General features: G+C 44.7%; 1 protein-coding gene across 7 annotated transcripts in view; it reads right to left on the minus strand.

Annotated features, from left to right (window-relative positions):
• The window catches only part of GRIA1 (glutamate ionotropic receptor AMPA type subunit 1), a 120,242-nt gene that overhangs the window by 55,694 nt on the left and 42,026 nt on the right, over positions 1-22,522 (minus strand). For 5 of the 7 annotated variants that reach the window (XR_003534151.1, XM_027682936.1, XM_027682935.1 and 2 more), the window contains 3 exons: positions 8,912-9,151; positions 7,358-7,545; positions 2,513-2,566 (listed from right to left, as the gene is read on the minus strand). Coding sequence is in view for 6 of the 7 variants with exons in the window: in XM_027682936.1 (XP_027538737.1) it covers positions 2,513-2,566; positions 7,358-7,545; positions 8,912-9,151 (482 nt within the window). In the remaining variant the exon portion in view is untranslated. The remainder of the gene's footprint in view (positions 1-2,512; positions 2,567-7,357; positions 7,546-8,911; positions 9,152-22,522) is intronic. The other 2 variants (XM_027682938.1, XM_027682937.1) reach the window with 1 other exon arrangement.

Genomic DNA, 22,522 nt, shown 5'->3' on the forward strand with positions numbered 1-22,522 from the left:
GTGTGTGTGTGTGTGTGTGTGTGTGTGTGTGTGTGTGTGTGTGTGTGTGTGGGCAGTGCACGCCCTGTCATCTTAGGACGTGTCTACAGGGGAAAATGCAGGGTGTTTAAGGTCTACCACTATGTGCATGAGTCAGTGGGAATAAATTACAGCACAATACACCCTCTGGAGGCTCTAATCCAGCGACGAGATGTCCTTAGGAGAGGGTAAAACCCTCTGTGATCTCTTGGATCAGAGCATCTGCACTAGGGTTTAACCTTGCCAGACGCTGACTTCCCTTGTTCTGACAATTCATTATAACAACCCTGGCCATCCCCACATAGGGAGTCTTGCTGTCCTTCCTTGCCAGCCTATGGTCTCAGAAACATGTGATCTTCAGGGTTCTTTTGCATTCTCCTTACTGAACAGATCATTCAGTAGCTCTTGTGTGGGTGCAGCACATCATAGAAACTGATTTGGCTGCTGGTGCCTGAACCTGCCCACATTGTTCTGCCCTGGAAAAGGCTTTCTTAACATTGAGGGGTGCTAGGCTTCTTTTTGTAAAAAGTTTTTCCATGTTTTTTTTTTAATATTCCACTCTAGAGTTTGGCTCCTGTGTGATGCTAGGTTTTAAGGAACAGGAAAGACAAAAGGTAAAGCTTGAATTACTTTCACTCTTTTTCTTGTCAATCAAAGCTTCTTGAAAAACACAGCTAGCAACAGTGGATTCTGGTGGTCCTGTCAGTCCCTGTGGGACCCAAAGCCCCCTCCACTGAGCTGCAGTGGGAGGCAAAATCTCCCTGCAGAAGGGCTGGGGAAATGAAAAGCCTTTTGCTCCAAGTTAATTATTTATAATCCCTGTTGGCTGAGTATGCAGCCTCTTCCAGCCAGCTCTGTCCTCTCAGCATTTGTGCAAAGGCTAAGAAAACACATTAAAGATGGGACAAGTGTGCTTTCTCCGGCTAAAAGTGGGAGAGTGGTATCAGAAGACAGAGGGAAATGTCCTTCCAAAACTCCAGCACCTGAGTGTTAGTTCACCTCATGTCCTTAATGTGTTTATCCAAATGAAACTGCATAGAGAGGAGAGGTGATATTTTCATCCAGCCTTCCACATGGGTATGCATAACAGTGCACAGACATGCACACTCCAGCAACTCCAGCTCACTTTCCTGCTTAGCTTTAATGAAGGGACTTTCATAAACATCCAGGACCTGGGTTACAGCAAATAATAAATAATAATAAATAATATAATAATAATAATAATGGCCCATCTTCGCGAACGAAGATTTGGGGAAAGGTCTTTTACCTTTCCAGCCTGCGCAATGGATTTTTTAGGTGAGACACAGCCTGCGCTGAACTGAGCCCACCCTTTAATCCTAAGGTTCATCTGCCGGGGCCAAGCAAGCTTGGACAATGGCAGTGAGGTCCTCAGGACGTAGGTTTGTTTAGAGTGTCCTTCTCATAGATGGATGGCCACACAGGGCTAACGACCTCCATCAGGCCAGGAGACCGCGATTTGAACCCGTGGTCGCAGCAGTGAAAGTCCTGCACGCTAACCACTAGGCCACAGCAAATAATAATCTATTAAAAATTAGCAACTGAAGTTATTGGCTGCTCTATGGTTTTGCATGTCTCCCCTTGCACAACGTAACATTTTTATCTCTGTAATTACATGGTAGGCGGCCAGCACAGAGTGCAGGGTCAGTACAGGGCACTGCACGGTAATGATGTGGCCATTTTTGCCTTGTAAATTACAGAGTTATCTTAGGACCAAGAGAAGGGAAAGGGCAGCAACTGCTTGACTAATTGGCAGTTTAAAGTTTAATTATTCCAGGGCTGACGTGCTGCCTCACAGATGCAGCTCTGTGTGGGAAGAACAGGTCCAGAGCCTGCACAGGGCTCACCCCACATGGACACAGGGGTCCCTGGGGGAACAGCCTCTGCCCCAGACTGCCAGCACCAGCCCATCCTCTGCTGTGCATCTCCCTGGATGGATGGACATACGTGGGGAGGAGCTCTGCTGTGGAAAACCTCCAGCTGCCCTATGGATTGAGGCTATTTCTCTCCCTCACAGCTTCCCAAATCCCCCTAGGCAGGGAAATTTCCCATCCTACTAGAAGACTTGATCCAGAAAGGTGGCCCTGCTGCTGTCCAATACTGCTCTGTCCTCAGGCAGTACCCCCTGGATTAAAGGGGGAGTTGTCTCCTTAAAGAGTCAATTCTTTCCTTAGAGCCATGACAGTCAGATTTAATGTAGCACTAAGGAGGGAGTGATAGAGTGGCTTTGGTGGGCATCTGTCATCCAGTCAAGGTCAAATCACCACAAAACCCCACCACACACTGGGAGATACCCTGCAGATAATTTTGATGTCTCAAGAGGAAACACTGCACAAGGAGAACACAGCAAAGGACTGTAGTATTCTTTTTTCCCAAAACGTAGGTGGGAGAAAAGATGTCCATCTCAGTAACCATAAATATATTGCTTTACAACATAAGAGAAAGCTAAAAATAAACACCAATGAGGGCAACTCACCATATTTGCTAGAATGTAGTGGTACCCATTCCCATTTTTTTCAAGCTTGATTATCTGCAACATAAAAACCAAAGGTAATTAGCAGAGATCAACTGTGGAAGAAGACCCTCAGTTATCTGCTCTTCCTCTCTCTTATTTTCCCCTGATGAGATTGTTCAGCTGTGGGCAAAAAGACACAAAAAAAGTTCACAATCTTGTTAGAGGATGGAAAGAGCTTTCACACATGATATTTGAGCAGCAAGTCTGAAACTAGACAGGATAAGATCCCCAAGAACATTCTACAGCAGGGAAACAAAACAACCAAACCAACCTGTCTCCTATGGGCTCAGGGAAATTTGAAACAGCACTTTAAAAAAAGGAAAAAGTTAAACAAGATCCGTTTTTCAGACACCAAAGGCAAAGAGTGGGAAGCTGGAGTCCATATGTACTATGAACACAACTGAAACATCAAGCAAGACTAGAGAGCTATTTTGCACATCCTCCCAGCTCTGGTCCCTGCCACAGACACCCACCTGGGTGAGATGACAGGAAGTTTTCTCCTTTAGTGCACTGAGGTAGCTTCAAACCACATCTCCAAAACAGAGGATTCCCCTGCATGTTCATTGAGATTATCTATAAATTCATATTCATGGTGTCCCAATATATGCACTTTGTCACTTACTCCTTTCTCCCTGATGCCTGCAGAATCGAGGTTTTATTTTCTTTGATCAACACAATTGCTTACTGAACTGTAATAACTGAATTTTTCTATGTTAGCTGGAGAAGTTTCCCTTTATTTTCCTTTCCACCTCTTGCAGGCTTGCCTGTGATTGGAGGGGACAGAGGCACTGATCAGATGGTCCCTGTCTTTTTCCTTGATTTAAAAAGAGAACAGAAAGAACACAGTTCAAAATTCTATTATCCTCAGTGACTCTATGTTTTCATTGAAATTCCTCTCTATTGATTTCCAGCAGCACTGTTAAATTCTTCCTAGGTTACTAGAGTCAGATACCATCTGCATTTGAGCCACTCTACACACAGAAAGAAAACAGTGGGAAAAAAAGCCCAAACCAACATGCCCTCAAAACCTGCACAAGCACAAGAATTGCCAGTTTCTGAGAGAACTGTGCTTTTTCCATAAGGTTTCTTTGCTGGCAACACTACTTCTTATTTCCACTGTCGTATGAATTGATTCTCAATTGCTGCCTGCATTGCCAACGCTCAGGCAAAATCTGCACAAACTGCAGCAAGGCCAGAAAGATCCTCACAGCCAGAATGATCATAAAACGACTGCTGTGTTGGACTCAACCAGAAATCAGTCTACCCAGGACTTCTCTCTGATACCAGGCTGGCAGCAGGTGCTTGAGAAATGTCAGATGAGGGCATAGACTGATCCTCCCCATGGGACAGCACTCCCAGATTATCATGAGCAGTCATTTAGGGATTTTCAAATGGATTATAAATGAGCTGACACTTGCTCTATGCAACTGGTTCATCTGTCTTAGCCCTTCTCTGATGAAGTGCTCTTGTATGCATAATAAAACTCATCTGGTTCTCAGCATTAGTGTGGGGGTGGCAATTAACTCCAGTGAAGGCTTCATTTAGAAGCAGTTTCTTACATAGGTAGTGCCAGCTCCACCAGCTTCACTGCCCTGGGGCTCCCTGGACAGGATCAGGCTTCTGCTGAGATGTCTGAAGCTCTCAGAAAAAAACTCTATATACCTAAACTATGAAGATACACACCTCATTACGGGTAGTTTTCTGAGCACCTTCCATTGCCAGATCTAAGAAGCAAAACCAGACCCAGCTTGTCCCCTTCCGTTCACCAAGACTGACCTTTGCAGTAAGTCCCAGACCCTGTGGCAGGAAGGAGAATCTCCAGTGCACTGGGATGTCTTTTCTCCCGTGTCAACAATAGCTGGCATTGGCTCCTTCTGCCCAAACTCTCCTTTGTTATTTTATTAGCTGTCAGAGTCGATGAACCACAGAGGGTTGCTATCCAGCTTTCCCTGAGCTGTTAATCTTGCAGCCCATCCACCTGAATTATGAGGCTTGTTTCCTGTGTTTTACACAGTTATTTGTGATCTTAATTTATTTTAAAATGCTTGCTCAGTCCTAATGTGTCCGGACAGCAGTAGCAAGCTGAGGTTATAATAGCATTTATCACTTATCCTGACTGTGGTGAGAGGCTGTGCTGGGCTGCATGCTGATAGCTCACTTGGGCCACCTAGGTTTCATTACCCACTTCTTAATGGGGCAGTTTGACATCTATTAGAGAGAAATCCTCCCAGAGTGAAACACTGGCAAAGGAGAACTTCCAGTTACTCATTTTAATGAGAGACAAGGAAGAAACAATGCAGGGCTTTGATGGAACACAACTCACCACATTCTTATCCCATTAAGGCTACACAGCACAACCCTGTGATAACCTGCCCTGAACCAAGGCCTGGTTCACAAATGACAGGTACCTCAGCAAAGATAAATCATACCCTTGAGACACGACACAAAGAAATCTCCCAGAAAGAAATCAGGTCATTTTCCCATGTTTCATTAACACAGGGAGCACTGGCTCCTCCACAGCTGCGGTCACCAGAACGCGAGGACTGCCGTGCTGGAGTAAGTGGTGTTATTTGTGTCATGTGTACAGAGAAGAAATGAAAAGTGTGTGCAAGCACCAGTGTGCACGTGAGAGGCACTGATGCTAAACAGCCGTCCCCAGCTCTCCTGTTCACCGGGGAGCACAAATCCACAGCCACCGAGAGACAGAGACAGGCTTGTCAGGGAAGAGGATAAAAGCTCCTTGAGCACCTCAGACACTCAGAGAAACAAGGCAGACAGCGCAGAACATTCCCAGAGAGGATGCTGGCATGGTGAGCTGAGAGACTGGCTGGCAGTTCAAGTTACAGTCCCAGCTGAATTCCACGTGATAATGAGCCGAACGCTACCTTTGAATCCCTCTGGTCACCTCACGCTGGGAAAAACCAGGCATCCCCTGCTCACACTGGGATAACTACCTTTGCTCTCAGAAATCCCGGTGGATTTGGAACAAGAATGCAAAAGAAGATGAAAATGGACTACACAGGTCTGAAAAAGTTGTTCTCAGACCTATTCCTCACTGGAGAGTCACCTCCCAGGCACAGACATCTGTGGGAATTGCTCTGTCTTTTTTGTAGGAAAACACAATGTTGTACCTCTTTTCCATGGGAATTGATATTTTTTATAGCATTGCAAGACAAATAATCACAATATCTGGATTTTTAGTGTTCTTACAAATAGCTTTTCTTACATCTAAGTTTAACACGTGCTCCAGTTATGTGAGGAAGTTTGAAAAAAAGACTTATTTTTCTGTTTGTATCAGGAAAGCTAGATAATATTTGACTACAGAACTTAACTTTCTGTTAGACAAAACAGGCTTAAAAAACCAACACTATTAACCCTAGAAATCTGATACAACATGTAGGAAAACTTGCAGAAAAGTCAAATTTAGTGCCTAGTTCCCATCAAAAATTTTGTTCAACTGCAGCTACTCCATGGTCAGAGAGAAGAGTACCCTATGAAATAATCTGTTTTGTCTTTCATGAACGTGACCTTTACTTTGAGGTTAAAACCTGCTATTTGCTCCGCTATTACATATAACAGAGCAGCACCCAGAGACATCCAACAAGGATGGATTGCGCTCGTCGCTGAGCCGTGCAGCTGGTGAAATGTCAGCCCCTGCCCCAGACAGCGAGCAGCTGAAGTGTGAGACGGGAGATGACAGGTGCCTTAGACAAGGAGACATGTGAAGCACGAGGTAAGAGTGAGCTGATTATGAGGAATCCAACAGTGGGAATTGCAGTGCAGCGGCTGCGTGGCACTGAGGGATCCTTTCCAAGCCGCGTGGGACTGGAGCCCCAGTGGTGGGGGAGGACTTGGATGTAGGTGTGAGGGAGAAAGGTGTTGTGGCTGGGGTTGAAGAGGGGGCACAAGTGTGGGCTGAACCTGTCTGTGGGCTTGCATTTGTCTCCTGTCCACGGAACTCCATATTCAGGACTGAGGGAAAGCATTTAAGGAAGGCATGGAGCAAAGAAGATAGGGAAAATTTGAGTCTGCACTAGTGGGTGACCTATCTAGATTGAAGATGAGTAAGGCAGGGCACATGAGCTACCTGCTGAGCCCTCTACTGCACACCCCATTGGCACGTGGCCACGAGCTGACAAAGCATCCAGGAGATGGCTGTAAATGAACGTGTCTCTTACTGCAAGGTACGAGAAGAGCTGGAAATATCCAAACCTGCTACAGCCTGGAGGTCCTGGGATGATGGTGAGCCCTAGCCTGATGTGGAGACAACGCTCCTGTTACAGATGTACCATAAAGCTTCTCCATCTCTGTCCTGTTGGCACAGGTGTGAGAATTTGGTGCGGCACATGGAGGCTGGAGGACCAGAAGTCTGGCAGGGCCAATTCACACCTCCACCCTAACTCACAGGAGGTGGGAAAACTGTGGGAAAACTCAGCAGAATCAGGAGGTGCCACATCTTGTGAACACTGCTTAAAAGAATTAGCACAAAACAAACTCACTGGGGAGTAAGGAGGTGTAAAAAGGCTCAACAAAGGAGTCAGACAAGTGGGGAACATGGAACAGTGGGGCTCACTTGGCCTGAATACATGAGAGCTTCTGGTATTTATACAGCTTTACAGTTTCCACAATAACACAGCAGAGAAGTAACTGCAAGCTCAGCAGCCTGCTGCAGTGCACACACACCACATCCAGTGAAAGCCACAGTGAGACATGGATCAGGCAAGAATGGGAAGGAGAACTTCTCCAGGAGAAACAACCCTTCCTCTTCCATGTGCAAGAGCCCTCCCAGATGGCCCAAACCAGCACGACCTTGTTAAGGATGATGTTCAGCCGCTCAGATTCGCAGTCCACCACCACCAGCCTTTCCTTCTTCTTCTGCAGCTCCTGGAACAGCATTCGATAGCCTTCTTCTGTTGTCGTCAGGATGTTGACAGCTGTCACCTGCCAGTTCTTCTCAGCTGCAGTGTCCAGCACTTTCTGTAGAACTGACAACCCTGTGATGGGAAGAGAGGGGGAAGAGCCAGGTTTTAGTTGTGCGGTGACATCTTTCCGTCCTCCTGACAGCCTGTGTAGCTGCCTCAGGCCAGGCTGGAGTCAAAGTCACAAGAGTGAAGCAGAGCAACAGAGAGCAGCTAATAGTCTAGATTTTACCCAAACTCAGCTGGGCTAGAATTAATGAGCGCTACTTTTTCTGTCCTAGCGCAGATGATTGCAGATCTAGTTTTCCTTTGTAATCAGCAGATCAGTCTCGTTGATCAGACCCTGCTGTGGGATTCAGATAAGAACTCTAATCCCCATTTTCCTGTCTGTCACTACCCGAACAACTTGATTTCTCTTGGCCATAGTTTCCTTCCTGTCTTTGATCTATTTAGGCTGCATGCTCCTAGAGTTAGGGACACCCTCAGCAATCAAAACACACAATTCTATTCAGCATCATTCTCTCTGTCATCAGAGAGAAAACCATTATTTTTTAAATTATGTTGCCTAAATTACATGCACAGCCTTCCAGGGGAGATTCACATAGCACTGCTCTAGAATCCAACTAGACAACCCTGTCTGTTGCAGTCCTTTTGGGATATTCAGTGTGCCCATGATGCATGACAACAGAAAGCAAGTGTGACGCTTTTATACCTTATTCTTGCCTCTAAAGGTCATCCTGTCCCTTCAAGGGATAACAACTTCCAGAACAGAGCTGTGAATCACCTTTACCTCCGCCCTGTCCTCCACAAGTCAGTTTGGCTTCCAGCCTCCAAACCTGGAGCTTTATAGGCATCTGAGAGCTGGGAAAACTGAATCACAGAGCAATGAGCTCACTAGTTTTGTTTGTGGTTTAGAAAATTAGATAATAACTTCAAGAACCCAACAAAGGTTTTATTGTTTTACATAGGCAACTGACATGTGCTAACACAGAGGACTTGGAGGTTTTCAAGCTATCTGCCAGACACACATTTCACACCTGAGTGTGGGCTTGGGTGAAGCCATTCACATTTATAAATTTGGGACTCAGTGTCCTTGAGTTTGACAGACCAGTTCAATATGGGACATTGAATATAAACAATTTCACCATTTCAAACCACCTACACATCAAGTATTTCCCTCATGTTGATGGGGCTCAAACCTGGCTCCATGAACACAGGCATACTGGGTCAGGCTGATGCTTCATGTAGATCAATACTCACCTTCAGCAGAAATGGATATTTATGAAAGGAATAGAGAACATGGAATTCATAGAGTGACCCTTCCTTTAGGCATCCTCTCAGCTTCCAGAAACCCACAGTTAGAGGATTTCTGGAGGCCAAGTCTCCACCTAGAGCACTATGTTTAACTGTCTGGTAACCCTCCCACATACTTGTGACTTACCCCGGTCAGCATCATAAATGTACACAAACTTCTGCCAGCTGTAGTGCTCGATGACACTGATGAGGGCATCCTGGAGCTCTGGGCGGAGCTGGAGGACAAACTGGTTGGACGTTTCGACAGGGAAGCTTGGTGTTATGAAACAGACGTGGAGAGCCCCGCAGAAAGACGTGAGCATGTTGACAGTCCTCCTCTCATAAAATCCAAAGATGGCATAGACGCCCTTGGAGAACTGCGAGCAGACTGGAGGAGCAGAGAGAAAGGTCATGAGGGCAGAAGGGCAAGGAGGCTTCTCAGGAATTTAACCAAAATAAACCTTTTGCCTGAAATAAGCTGTGAGCTCTCCTGACAAGATAGTTTTACCCCAGGCCCATAAATTGATGAAGGAATCTGTGAAGAACAGGGGTTGTGACCATGTGGTGCTCTGCCCTTGGTCTCCACAGACCTGCTTTACTTTCGATAGGCAAAAGTGACAGAGAAGAATGAAATCAGCATCCCCAGAGCTCTGCTGAAGATTTTGCTTCTTCTGGGATAAAATGTGTTATCTGAACATGGGAACCCCTCAGCAGAAAGGGGCTATTCAGCCCCAGATGCATTTACAGGGCAGAAGGAAAACATTTGCACAATAGCACAGCCCTTTGTGGCCAGTGACTCCAGAAGGAAACGATGAGTTTGACCTCTGAAGCTGCAGAGACCATTCTGAGAGGGCATCTCAGCAAAGGCTGACCAGGTTCAATGCAGTCACAGCACAGCTACAGGGAGGTTTTTCTGCAGCATGAGCTGCTGACACTGAGGTCAGAGGCTCTGACACCAGAGTGCATTGGTACTTGGGGTCACCTGCGTGGCAATTTCTGGTTTCCTCACAAAGCCATGGTGGGGAAGGTTGTGTGCTCAGCGAGGTAGCAGCAGTATCCTGGGAGATCTCCATCAGGAGTTCCCTGGCAGATATCTGTGTCTGTCCTCAGCAGCTGGTGCTGTGCTGCACAGTGAGGGCTCTCTCATGTTGGAGCCCTTCTCTGGAGAGCACTTAATGATAACCTGGGAGCTGCTGGAAAAATGCCTCAGGATCTCAGTGAGACAGAGAAAGTTCACGCTTCAGGTTGTAAAACTTAGCCCCTGAGACAATCAGACTCATTTAATATCACCCCTGTTTATGGCACATCCCAAGTTACCATCAATAAATCTCCAAGCCGGAGGTGGTGGCAGTGACAGCATTTTTTCTGTGTCAGAACTCCTGGCACTAATGTCTCCTCCTGTTGTCACTCCGACTCTGAAGACCTTTGGCTGTGACATTTATACTGACTCAACACTTCACACATCACTTGCCTGCCCTCCCCAACCAAGTGCAGGCTGAGGAGTTGGATGTGACATTCTGGGGTCCCCTGGCAAGTGCTCTGCACTGCTTGGAAATCCCCTGACCTGGTTCCTGCTGGTAGCCATCAGTACTGAGCCTTCTGCATGTGTAGCTGGAAACAGGCTCCTAAATGTGAGCTTATTGCATCCTTAGCTGTGCTCCCTCTGAGCTCTGTCCCTTCAGCAGTGAGGGTCTTCACCCAACTGGCTTACACCCATCCTGGATAAGATTGCCTTGTTCCTCACTTCTCTTACTGCCACCATCAAATATTCAGAGGGAAGAGCAAGAAATCCTGCTTCCCACTGTGCAAAGCAAATCCCTTCTCTCATCTCACCACCAAAACAAAGCACTTATGCTTTTGGAACAGCACAGTGCTGAGAGCTGAGGACTGAATCTCACGACACTGATGGAACTTTTTCCTTCATCTTGGAGTTCAGCCCAGGTTTTGGGCATCCCAGTCCTTCAGTTTGTTCCCAGGGTCACCCATCCTCTTTTCACTCATCAGCACCTGTGATCTCAGAATTTTCCTCCCACAAAGGAATTTGTAGTTCTGCAGGGCAGGGACGCCTCACAAAGCCTGAACCATGACGAAAATAACCCCCGCTTCTCTTTATTTTCACAGCAGTGTCTCTCTTTGCAATCAGCAATTGTGTCTGTATCAGCTGGAGTCACTGCCCTCATCATGAGACTGACACATTCAGGAAGAAAAGTAGCAGATATGGATAGAAACAGTCTGAACATCATTTCCATGTGACTGGACCAGTGGGTCTAATGAATGGTGCTATATACCATATGTGAGAGATCAGAACGTGGTCTTGGGAGACCCAGCCTTCAGACTCACTGAATGATTAAAGAGACATTTTTGGGACAGCTGAACAATCCAGAACAATTAATAATCCAGACAATAAACTTAGATGGTTTGTTTTGTTTCAGACAAGGCATGGCTTCCTTGTATTTTATTTTCTGTCTAAAAGGAATCTCTCATTTTTTAGATTTTATTTTTTTTTTAACTCTGTGTCTCAGTCACGCTCAGGCATCCCTCCTACACTGTTCTGAGACATCATCAGTCCCAGCATTTGAAACAGATTGCACCAAAGACAACTGGGAGAAGGAACATGCTTTATCATTAGTAAGTTTGGAAAGAACCCTCACTCACTTCGTATTTGCAAGCTACGAGGGGCCATGGACAAGGCAGATAATTTGGAAAAAAAAAAGACTTTCTGAGGGTTATCACCCAAAGAAAAACAAATTGTTATGTCAATTAATCTGGAAAAGTGAAGAGTGAGAGCTGCAGCTGCTTTTCTGGGACTGAACTTGGCATAATGTAAAAGCAGTGGTGCAAAATTGTGTAAATCTCAGGGCTATTTTAAGTTCTTTATTTAACATGTTAGGAGATCATTGGAATTTCTTTTCATTTGCTTTAGTCACTTTATGAAGAAAATTTATTAATTATTCTGTTCTCATTTGACTGCTCTGCAACTTCCCAATAACATATTACTAAGAACTGCGAACCTTAAGTAGAGGAAGCAAATATTTTAAGCTCTCTTTGTTTTTATAGGGACGAGCAGTCACCAGCCTCTGACTGATGGCTTTCTAAAAAGCTTAAAATACATAAAAGGGATAAAGATCATGCTGGAATGGAAGGTCTGAGAAGTTGAGCTCTCCTGGCCCATTGGCTGGTGACAACATCACACTTTGCAAGTGTTGTGCCAACTACCTGTGGAGAGCTGGCCACAGCTCAGCTTTTCCTGCAGAGGACTGCAGAGCAGTCAGCCTGGTGACCAGCTCTAGCAGCTGGATTGGGACAGTTCAACCTCAAGCTGCAGGCAGGAATCTGGGTGAAATGCAACAGTATAAATGTTTGCCTATCCAAGGATGTGAGCATGAGTGAAGAGGGTTTGCTTGGATGCAGGTAAAGACATCTGTGACACTTTGCATGTGCTATTTGTGACCTCTGGGCTGCACAATGGGAAAGGACAGAGAACATCAGTTCTGGGCTGTACCTGTGCTATCATCTTACAATGAATTTGTAATTAATTACAGAATAGTTTTCTTCTAAACAAACCCTCACAAAATATAGTTCATAATGATTGATAACCATAGCTACTACTGTGTTCACCCTCATCAGTCTTGTAAAATTGATCAGGTTGGGATTTGTGGCTGGGACATTCCCAGTGTGTGCCACACCAGGCACCATGGACACCCCACATCCCTCCTTCTCCAGGCACAGGCTCTCTCACCGAGGCTCCCTTGTGTCAGTCCAGGTTGATTGTCACCTGGTTATGCTGGAGAGACAACCCAGTGACAACCACCTGCTCTCTGGACACAACCCTGCAGTGCCTGTTGCAGCCAGGTGAGGTGAGACCTCGTCAGACTGTGCTAAATACAATTCCAACTTACTGCAAAAATTCAAAATAGTTTGTAAGTTAGTTAAAAAGTGACTGATGTGGTAGAGCAAGAAGGGGAGGCTTCCCCTCTCGCTCTGTGGAAAGGTGGCCATCGTGGAGCTGGTGTGTCCTTGAATTCAAATGAGAAAAAAGCATCTGTGCTTTCCTCATTCTTGGAATCTCCAGACTGCAGGATTTCTGGTCCTGCACTTTTTCTCAAGGTTCTCTTTTCATATGGAAATATTCAAGGTAAAGCACGTAAATCAGAGAAAAACCACTGATTTTGCTGATAGTACACACAGGAGAGGACGCCTACTTGGCAGCTGAAGAGAGGCAGCTCTGGCCACCTTTGCAGATGCTTCCAAGAAAAAGAAAAGTACATCAATAAATACATCAATACTCACAACTTTAATTTGCGCGTTTTCTCTGCAGAAGAGGAAAGCAAAAGAGATGTTTTGAGTATATAAAAATTCCTGGTAGACTTTTTTTTTTGGCTGTAGCTCTCAACCAGAGAGAGTAGATGAATAAGACTGATTTTTACATTTAGGAGAGTCATAGGTATTTTGCAACTGGAGGTTTGACCTGACCCATGTGAAAGGCAGGTGTCAGATAAAACAGATATCTCTTTTAGGTTTTGGTTAAGGAAGATAAACCAAAAAGTTTCTCTCAGAAACAGTCACCACAAAGAGGGGCTGTAACAGCCTTGGCATTTGAGTGAGGAGGAAGAGCAAATGGGCTGCACAGAAGGATGGGAATGCAAATTTGGTCTCCAGGAGTGAAGATGGTACAATTCTGCTGAGAATCTGCAAACAAGACTGTAAAAAGGAAACTGTTCCCTATGGACACAGCTGGGGAAGAAGCCTGGTAGGAGATCCTGGCAACTGCTCATCTGCCATTTCCTTTAGAAGCAGAATTTTCACCATTTCACTGAGTTTAAGACTAGAAAGGGACATTAGATCATTTCTACTGACTTTTTGTATCTCATGGACCGTTAAGTTTCACCCAGCTACCCCTGGAGGCAGCCAATAATATGGCTTAGTTGACTCTTGGGAGACTCAACTGCTACATGCCCCTGTCAGAGAACAGAAATAGCAGAGACAGTGCTAATACCCAAAGCCACAAGAGCAGTAAAAAACCTGATTAAATGAAATATCCCCAGATGTTCCTTACAAATGACTCATGTTCTCACTTGCAAAAGGAGACAAAAACCCCAGATGGTCCCTGCCAGATCTCAGAGGCCTTCCTGACCCTGGAGAGTGTCAGAGCATCTAGGAGGGAAGACACCACACCCTCTCCAGGAAAGACGTTCCTACAGTGCTGAGCTGCAGATGTGAGCAAATTATTCCCCATAGCCCAAGCAGGCAGGGAAAGAAAATTGCAACTAGAAAATGCAGGCTCCTAAATAAGAAGAAATCTTTGAAACCACCCAATCCAGCACACACCAAAATTAACAAATGTTCCTTTAAAAATTTGAAGAAGAGTGTGGTCAGACTTTGTAATAAAATAGTCAGTTCAGTTTAGTGTCCTCTGTAAATTATTAATGATGAGCCCTGCAATGCCTGCAGCCCCAATATCATCTTCATCTGCCCAAACCTCCCGGGACACAGAACCAACACCCTCACTTGCAGCAAAACATACTCACTGACAAAAGTGGTGTCAAGAAGCAGTTCCCACATGCTTTTCTTTGCTCACTTGGAGTGTATCTGTGCACATGTGGGAAAGAGGAGGGAGGATATGCATGCATAATTAATTTTTAGCATGCCCTGCCTGGAGGCGACCCTCACACGGTGATGGAGAACCTGACATCAGGCTGGCAAAGCTGGTGGAGTTTCAATGAGGGAGCACTGGTGTCTGCTTCAATTAGGATCAGCTCAGCTTTCCTCCCAAATGTTTGTCCTCACAGTTCTCCAGTGTGGCGTAGGTGCCAGAGCTCATCTCTTCAGCACATCCCAACGACAGCATGTTCCCACAGATTTTTTGAGCAGGGGAAAGCCAAACAGATTCTACACTCCCCCATTGTTCCACTCATGTATTTAGCTGACAGCAGATATGTCCCACACAGAAGTGTGCTCCCTTCCATCACTTTCCTGCACTGCTGCTCTAATCATCCTGGAAGCTGGAAAGTAATGTTGATTTTTACATAAAGATCTGCTTTCCTTCCCTCATATTTAAACAATAACCTATGACTGAATAACTGCTCATAACTGCATATGCTGATAGCTTCAACTTTTTTAGTTAAGTTTGCCTGCCTGACAAGTGAGTCTTAGTTTGCCTGGCTGACAAATGATAAGCTTCCTTTGAGATCAAATTGAATTTGGGATGCTTCTTTCTCACATGCTGCTAAGTTTAAGGAAACAGAAATAGCATGGTGGTTTTGTCACCAAAAATCAACAACATGGACTCTTAGTCATTTAAGTGCACTTTTGAATTAAAATTATGATGGTGGAAAATATAGTCATGGGAAGTTGACTTTAATCTCTCTGTCAAAGGGACCAGTTGAACGTCTTAGCTCTTCCACTTGTGTTCTTCACAACTTGAAACCTCTTTTTCTTCTTCTGCTACTGTCTTTGAATGAAGTTCTTTTCCAGTATGACTACAAAACTGAAGAAAAAATCCAAATATCAAAGGTCTTAATAAGGTCACTGAGCTTGTTGAAAAACGAAAGAAGGAAAAACAAGATGTTTGGCAAGCTTTTACTCACTTCCTTTGCTTGTTTTTAAGAGTATTTTTACTTTGGGAATGCTAATATTTTGTTGAATCATATAAAACCAAGAATTAAATATATTGAAGGGTTTACAATCAACACAAACTATTTCTGAGCACTTTTAATAGGAATGAGATGCAAATCCCCCACACAGAACACACTGAGATCACAAGCATCTTTAAATGGGTCCTGGACAAGAACCCAAAGGAGATGTAGGCATGTGTCTGCTGACATTTGGGACTTCTGGGGTCACAGACTTGGATGGGTCCTTAAATAAGGATAAATCCTTAAATAAGATGTCATTTAACAGCTGTATTTTCTGGGTGGCCTTCAAACCCATTGAAAGAACACAGAGACACCACCGGAAAGAACGTGATGCCCATCTGAAGCAACATTCAGACTTTGCAAAAGCCCATTTCTTCTGTGAGTAGACTTAGGTTATTGATCTAATTGGGGCAGTTTGGCTGAGGAGGGTCCTGTGGCTAACATCAGATTATGTGTGAGGGAGAATGGGTCCAGTGCTAGCTCTGTTTCAGGTTTGATATCTAATCATGACTTGGATCTTTGCTTGTGAGACAAAGGAAGGCAACTGCCTTTCTGTGAGCCCATCTGTTCCAGTCCCTTGGGTCAGAGAGTGTGCTTTAGACCATGCTCATATAGACCCCAAATAAGACCAATTTCTGAGCTGGAAGCACTGATTCCATGCTCTCAAGCTGTGTAAGGTTCTTGCTGTTTACTGCCCTCATCTCTCCAGTGTCCCATACCAGAGCCACAGCTTTTCCACAGCACTCCCTGATTTCATAATGTTAAAACAGTAAAGATGTGCAGAAGGGCTCTGGTGCCTGGAAACAACTCTGCATTTTTCAGCTCTAACAGAGGATCTGACCTCTCCATCTTGTCTCATTTTTAAAATGGGACTGTTTTCCTCCATGCCAGTCTGGTTCATTCCTGGGGTACAGCTATCTGTAAAAATAAGGCAAGCAAACCCAGCTGGGATACAGTCTTCTGAGATCCCTTTGTGGTACATTATGTCATTAAAAATATAGAATCATAGAAGGCCTTGGCTTGGAGGGGACCTTAAATATGTGCCAGAACTGTCTGACACTGTCAGCAGGTCTGCTGGGCAATCTGGTTTTTTAGCGTCTCCAGGAAGAACCCAGCAGAAGATGCTGGCCATGCTGGGTTCCTTGGAACAGCAGGAGCTCTGCAAAACCAGCTGCCCTCTCCTGCCCACAACCTTCACCTCGAGCTCCCCTGCAGCTCCCCTAGAAGGAAGGAGTGGTCCCTCCTCAGGCCCCAGCGGCAGATGGATTTTCCTATGGGCCCCATGGGCTCAGGAAGATTCAGCAATCCCTGCTTTCATCTAACTTTCTACAATGAAAGAGAAAACTCATAATTTGTCCTCATTGAACTCTCTGTGTCTGAAGCAGAGACATAAATATTAAAGCAAGATTACTAGAAATGAAAAAGTGACAGCAATATTGTAAAAGAAGGCGAGGGATGAGGGTTGAACCAATTTTGCTTTTGCTTCCTTATTAGATAGCCTTTTGTGTTATCTTGGTCTTTCTGAAGAAAGTGCTATACAAGGAAACCTAAGTACAGGATCACGGTGTAGATTCTGCTGGGAAGTATGAACAACAACAGAGGAAAAGATCAAAGCACCAAACCCCCAGCACGTTAACACAGTACATAGCACACTGCTCTTAGTTCACCACAACCTTTAATTCTGGGCTGAAAGTGCTGAATTATTAAAACAGAGTAAAAAGAGGGGAGTAAGAAGTGGGAGGGGGAAGATAAGCAGTAGCAGAAAGCAAATGTGTCACATAGAGAAAATCTCACTGCAGATGAAATGCATTTTGTCTTCAATAGCTTCTTTTCTTTCCCTAATACATTATATTGGTTCACAGACATTAAAGCCTTAGACTGTCTTCAGTGCAAGCCTCAGGTTCTGGTGAGGATTTTCTAAGGGCCTGTCTTGGAGCTGGTTCCAGGTTGCAATAAAAAAACCAGACTGTGAATTTGCCCTGGAGAATTCCAATGTTAATGTTACTTCCTTTGGGGAAAGAGGCTGTTAACATCCACCTCCACAACTCCTTTCCTAATCTTCATCCTGATAAATACAGTTTTGGTCCCATGTCCCTCTGCTTCATAGAACACGTGCATAGGCATTCCAAAATTTGCTCTGGTTTGTGCTTTTGCAAAACTGATGTCCCAGTCTCTGATGTGTTCCTTGTGACATTCCTGACACTTGTTGCCCTGAGCCTGCTTCTCCCCAGGTAGCTGGAGGTGAGCATCTACTCACCTTCTCTTTTCTCCCTGTCACTACTTTTTTTCCCACTCCTGCTTCTTAATTTCCAAGTTTTAACTGTTTAGTGCTACAGTGCAAAAACCCTTATCCTTGTCTGCCACTGAATTAACCCAGCTAATTTTAAGACTTTCTCGACAACAGGCTGCAAAGTATCAAGTTCATTTGTTAACTTTCTGCTTTTTTCCTACTCAAATCAGCCAAAGAACCTGACAAAACACACACACATGCATGCACACCCTCTGCAGTGTCCAAACCCTCTCTGGCCACATATTTATACTCTGGTGCAAGTGCTGGGTTTCCTGGTCTCAAGTGTCAGACACCTAATGCTCCTCATCCTGCACAGTCAGCAACAGGCAGGGAAGGCTGGTGTTGAACTCTGTAAAGTCAGATTGGGCAGGTCCTGGTGTGTCCAGCTTTTATTCCCTGCTTTGGAAGCATGTGAAAAGAGACCTTTATATTTCCTCAAACACTGACTCTCCTTCCTGATAGTGATTTTTTTTTTAACTGACAAGAAAAAGCCCTAAGCAACCCCCTTTCTGAACTCCAGGGGTGTGTTGCCTTCAAAGAAATACAGGGATTGTGCCATACCCCATACACCCACATAGGTTGTGTGGGCATTATTATTAATTCTAATTGGCTTGTAATTACACTTATCCTGTTATCCCTGGGTACCTGGGAACCCTCTATAGATGCAACTATCACCCTGCATGTGTTTGTAAGATGCCTGGCACAGTGCTGCAAGGCCTCTGTGAGGTACTGTAATATATACATGTGAAATAGCAATAAAGCCACTGAACAGCCTCCTCAGAGTGGAGAATTACCTTCCCAGCAGAGAGAAGAGAAATTATATGACTGGTTCACCACAGAAAGTAAAACAAAGGATAAGGAGAGACCTAAATCGAGAATCAGGAGAATTTTCCCTAACCTGATTGATCTTTTTGGTAGTGAGGATGTCTTGTGTGTGTCTACCTTAAAATATCTACCAGTCTAGGAGGGAGGTTGGCTGTCAGAGGGCACAGATGAGGTTTTCCTCTTGTTGTAAGCTATTGCTGGCCTTTCTGACATTATTTGACTTCTTGCTCACTCAAAAATAAAAGGCAGCAGACAAAAAGCACGGTGTATATTGTGTGGGGAAAGTACCACCAAACTCCCCTCTGCACCAATTTCACTGGTCTGGGCAAAGAAGGAAGAATTTGAACTTATCCAGTATAAAGCTCCTTGAAACAGAACCTCTCACAAACAGGATAGAGCATCATGTCCCTGGGGGCTTGAAGTGGGAAGCAGTACCTAAACCCACCAGCTGACACGTTATTTATAAGCATGCACGTTTTCTATAAATTTTCAGGGCTATGTTGCAGGTATCTGCTGAGTTAGCAAGGCAGATGCTCCAAAACCTACATGTGCCATTGCTGCCCCAAAAGTGCCATCTTTTCTGCAGACACTGGAGCCATTAGTTTTCTGAAAAGAGGAGCAGGGAGGCACAACCCAGCAAACTACACTCAGCACACAAGGGTTAACCTCTAGAGCACAACCCTTTTGTGCTACCTGCTTGCATATTGTATTCACCTTTGGTCTGTGAAAGCACCAACGGTTTTGAAACTCCATTTAACATCTCAGCAAGGGCTGAGTTCGGTGTAGAATGACAAGATCCTTTGACATCTGAGAGTGATGGCTTTTGTGGGCTTAAGTGCCTCCCTTGGTGGCTCTTTGCTACAGTCATTTCTTGTAGGGTTTTTATTTTCCCTTTTCACATTAATGTTCCATTCCATTGTGCTCATAGCTTTGGTCAGGCCTACTTAATGTCAGGGGGAATATTACCATTTCTTCCCTGTCATTAGAACAGCTTTAATCCTGCCTGCATTGCGAGGGCAATAAATGATAAGAGTTACCACATTTTTAATTTCCTCAGTGCCTCTGAGCACCAGGTTTTGTGAAAAATCCCAAACAAACAAGTTTAAGCTTGAGATCTTTTAAACTCAGTGGGAGACTGTGTTGTCTGGGGAGCAGGGAGGCAGAGCTGTGACAGATGGTGAGATCTGGACCTATGGTTTGCAATTTTATGGTTTCTGGTGAAACTTCTGTGCGAATCTCTCGCTGTGGGTGGTGGAACAAACAGTTTACATGAAGTGCATCTAGCTAGTGTGCCCAGATGGAGCTTCTGCAGAGAGGTGATACTTGTTAAATTGGGACTGCAGGCAGCTGTAGAGGCCAGTTCCCTCTCAGGAGAGGTGAAGGCATCCATGCCACTGAGCAAGGTGAATGGTGGGGATGGGGGAGAACATCACTCTGCCCCACTGCTCCAGCAAACCTATGGTAGACCTGGAGGCCCTGTGTGAATGTGACCCAAAATACAAAATATCAGGGAACTGGCTACCAAGCAAGAGCTTCAGCAGAAACAAAGTGGAATTCAAGATTATCCTAACAAGTCTTAGGTGAAATCTATGTAATTTTACCCGCATGACAGAGGGCATTTTCACAGCTACAGGCTTCTCCTTTACTGGCATTGGATCCATGAAAGTCATCCCCCATAGCAAACTCACACGACCAAGGAAAGGACCAAGAGGTAGGAGAAGCTACAAAGCACATTTCCAGTTCTATAAAATGACCTGAGAAACACATCTTTTGCTTAAAAGACCCTCGGCCAACCAAATCTCATTAATGTCAGTGACAGGTGATATCAAATACAAAGGAAAACTTCAGAAAAGACTTTTGTACTGGATGTTTCACTTGCAGAACTTCATGTGTCACAGTAAAGATTTATGATAATGAAAAATACAAAGTCATGATAACGAAAATACGACTCTATACTGAGGCCAGTGAAGACAAGACACCAGGAGCCTCTCAGCTATCCTGAACCACCTGCACTGCCCTGGAACTGAGAAAATAGTCTGGAAAAATAGGACGTGTGTCTTAGGGAGAAGAATGTAGCAGAATCCTTAACATTAGGAAAACACTGAGATCTCTTCCTGACATGCTTAGTTACATGCAAACACCTTCTCTACTGATTTCTATTCAGGGAGAATTTTTAAGCTCCTGAAGAAAGAGACCCTCCAGTGAGCTGCAAAGAGCAAGAGAGATCATGTAAAACACTCTGCATAAATGCAAATTGTGGGGAGGCCAAGCAGAGCACAGGAAGGGGAGTTGCGGGAAACCTGGGGTCATTCATCATTCGGAAGCAGCGGCACTGCACACACAGAAGCAGGTTCTGTCTCAAGCACTCACTCGGTGTAAACCAAAGATGATGACATGATTTAGGCAGCTACTGAGAAAATCCCACTGCTTCTCAGCAGAAACTTTACCTGTAAAATATTATTTAGACAGAGAAGCAGCAGCAGACTAATTAGCAGGAGGATGCTAATTTGTATCACTTCTCACAAGCTTCAGAGAGACTCTTTCACCATTCACCAGATGTTGCTCAACCCAAGGTCGTGGGGTTACCTGAGGAAATCCATTTGTCCATGAAATCAGAGTCACTGGCCACCCTGGGACAGGCAGATCTTGCACAGGGAGGCATCAGGAGCATCAGCTTTTCAATGAGTGGAAACATTCCTTGCGTTTAACCACTGTGCAAGAGAACCAAGCCATGGGAAGCTTCACACGTCAAGTGTCAGATTTGCTTCGCACAAGGAAAACTGGGAAAACTGTACCATGTAATGGACTCTAATCACACATCTAAAGTAAGCACATGCATGGGTAAAGGTATAATTAACATGTTTCAGAAACCTCTGGGGGAAATACAGGTGGAACTGCCACCTACAAGAGAAGGTTGGCAGGGCAGAGGCTGCTGCCACTGGTGGGCAGAACCCCAATAAAGGCTGGTCTGGGAGGACAAGGGAAAAAGAAACATCCCTGGCACTGGTCTCTTGATGTGCACAGGAATCCAGAGGTGCAATTGAAAGCCTGTGATTTACACCTCTGGGACAGTCCTAGCTAACCTGTGAGGGTTGTGATTTTCTTCTTTCTGTACTGCAATCCTCTTTTGGTGCTGAATGTGGCAGAGAGGAGTGTGTAGCATAGCCCTCACTTTGAATTCCTGACCCTCCTCTTGGAATAAAGAATCATTTCCCTTTGAGAGAATTTCTTTCTGGCTGCCTGTATTTAACATGGCAGTGAACATCTGCAGTCGTATTTTCTAAGCATTTTTTATGATCATTCCTCTGCACTGCTAGTTCTAACAGCAGAGCTATGTCAGCTGAGAGCCTTGGTAGCATTTCCAAAACATTTTTAAATTACTTAGTTGACTACCACGTCTCTTTAAAGAAGAGATGTTGGAATTATCTGCAAGTGATTTGGGATGTAGGTATATAAGGAAGACATATGGTGCATTCAACCTTTGAAAATTAGACCTTAACTTATGTACACTGAAAGTGTGTCCCCTGTGACAGCTTCTATCAGTGCTCTCCTAAGGAAAGATGTTTTTCTGGCATTGTCTGTGGAGCAATGGAACAACAAGGATGTCATGTGAGGGGTTGGTTTCAGAGGTCCTCTCTGCACATGCACTTTGCAACAACCTCATGGTGCAGCTGCAAATGTGTGCCTATAATCCACTTGCCTATAATCATCCTGTGAACTTCTTTCTTGGATCTCTCATGGAAGTAATGAGAAAATCATCCACTTTCTGCCTGGTTAGAAAGAATAGTCTGTGCAATATAAGTAAGACAGCTGAGAAAACCTTTATTTCAGTGTAGAAAAGTTGTCTACATTATAGTTTCCCTGGTAACTACATTGAGGCCAACAGAATTACACTGGGTCTAAGCATGGTCTAGTTTTGTCAGTTGGGAAACACATCATGTTTCCTGAAGGAGGCTACAGGGATAGAGGACCTCATTTGTGTGTGCAGTCAGCTGTGACTTGCTTGTAA

Source organism: Neopelma chrysocephalum, unplaced genomic scaffold, assembly GCF_003984885.1.
Source record: "Neopelma chrysocephalum unplaced genomic scaffold, ASM398488v2 Primary Assembly neopelma1_63, whole genome shotgun sequence".
Classification (NCBI taxonomy): domain Eukaryota; kingdom Metazoa; phylum Chordata; class Aves; order Passeriformes; family Pipridae; genus Neopelma; species Neopelma chrysocephalum.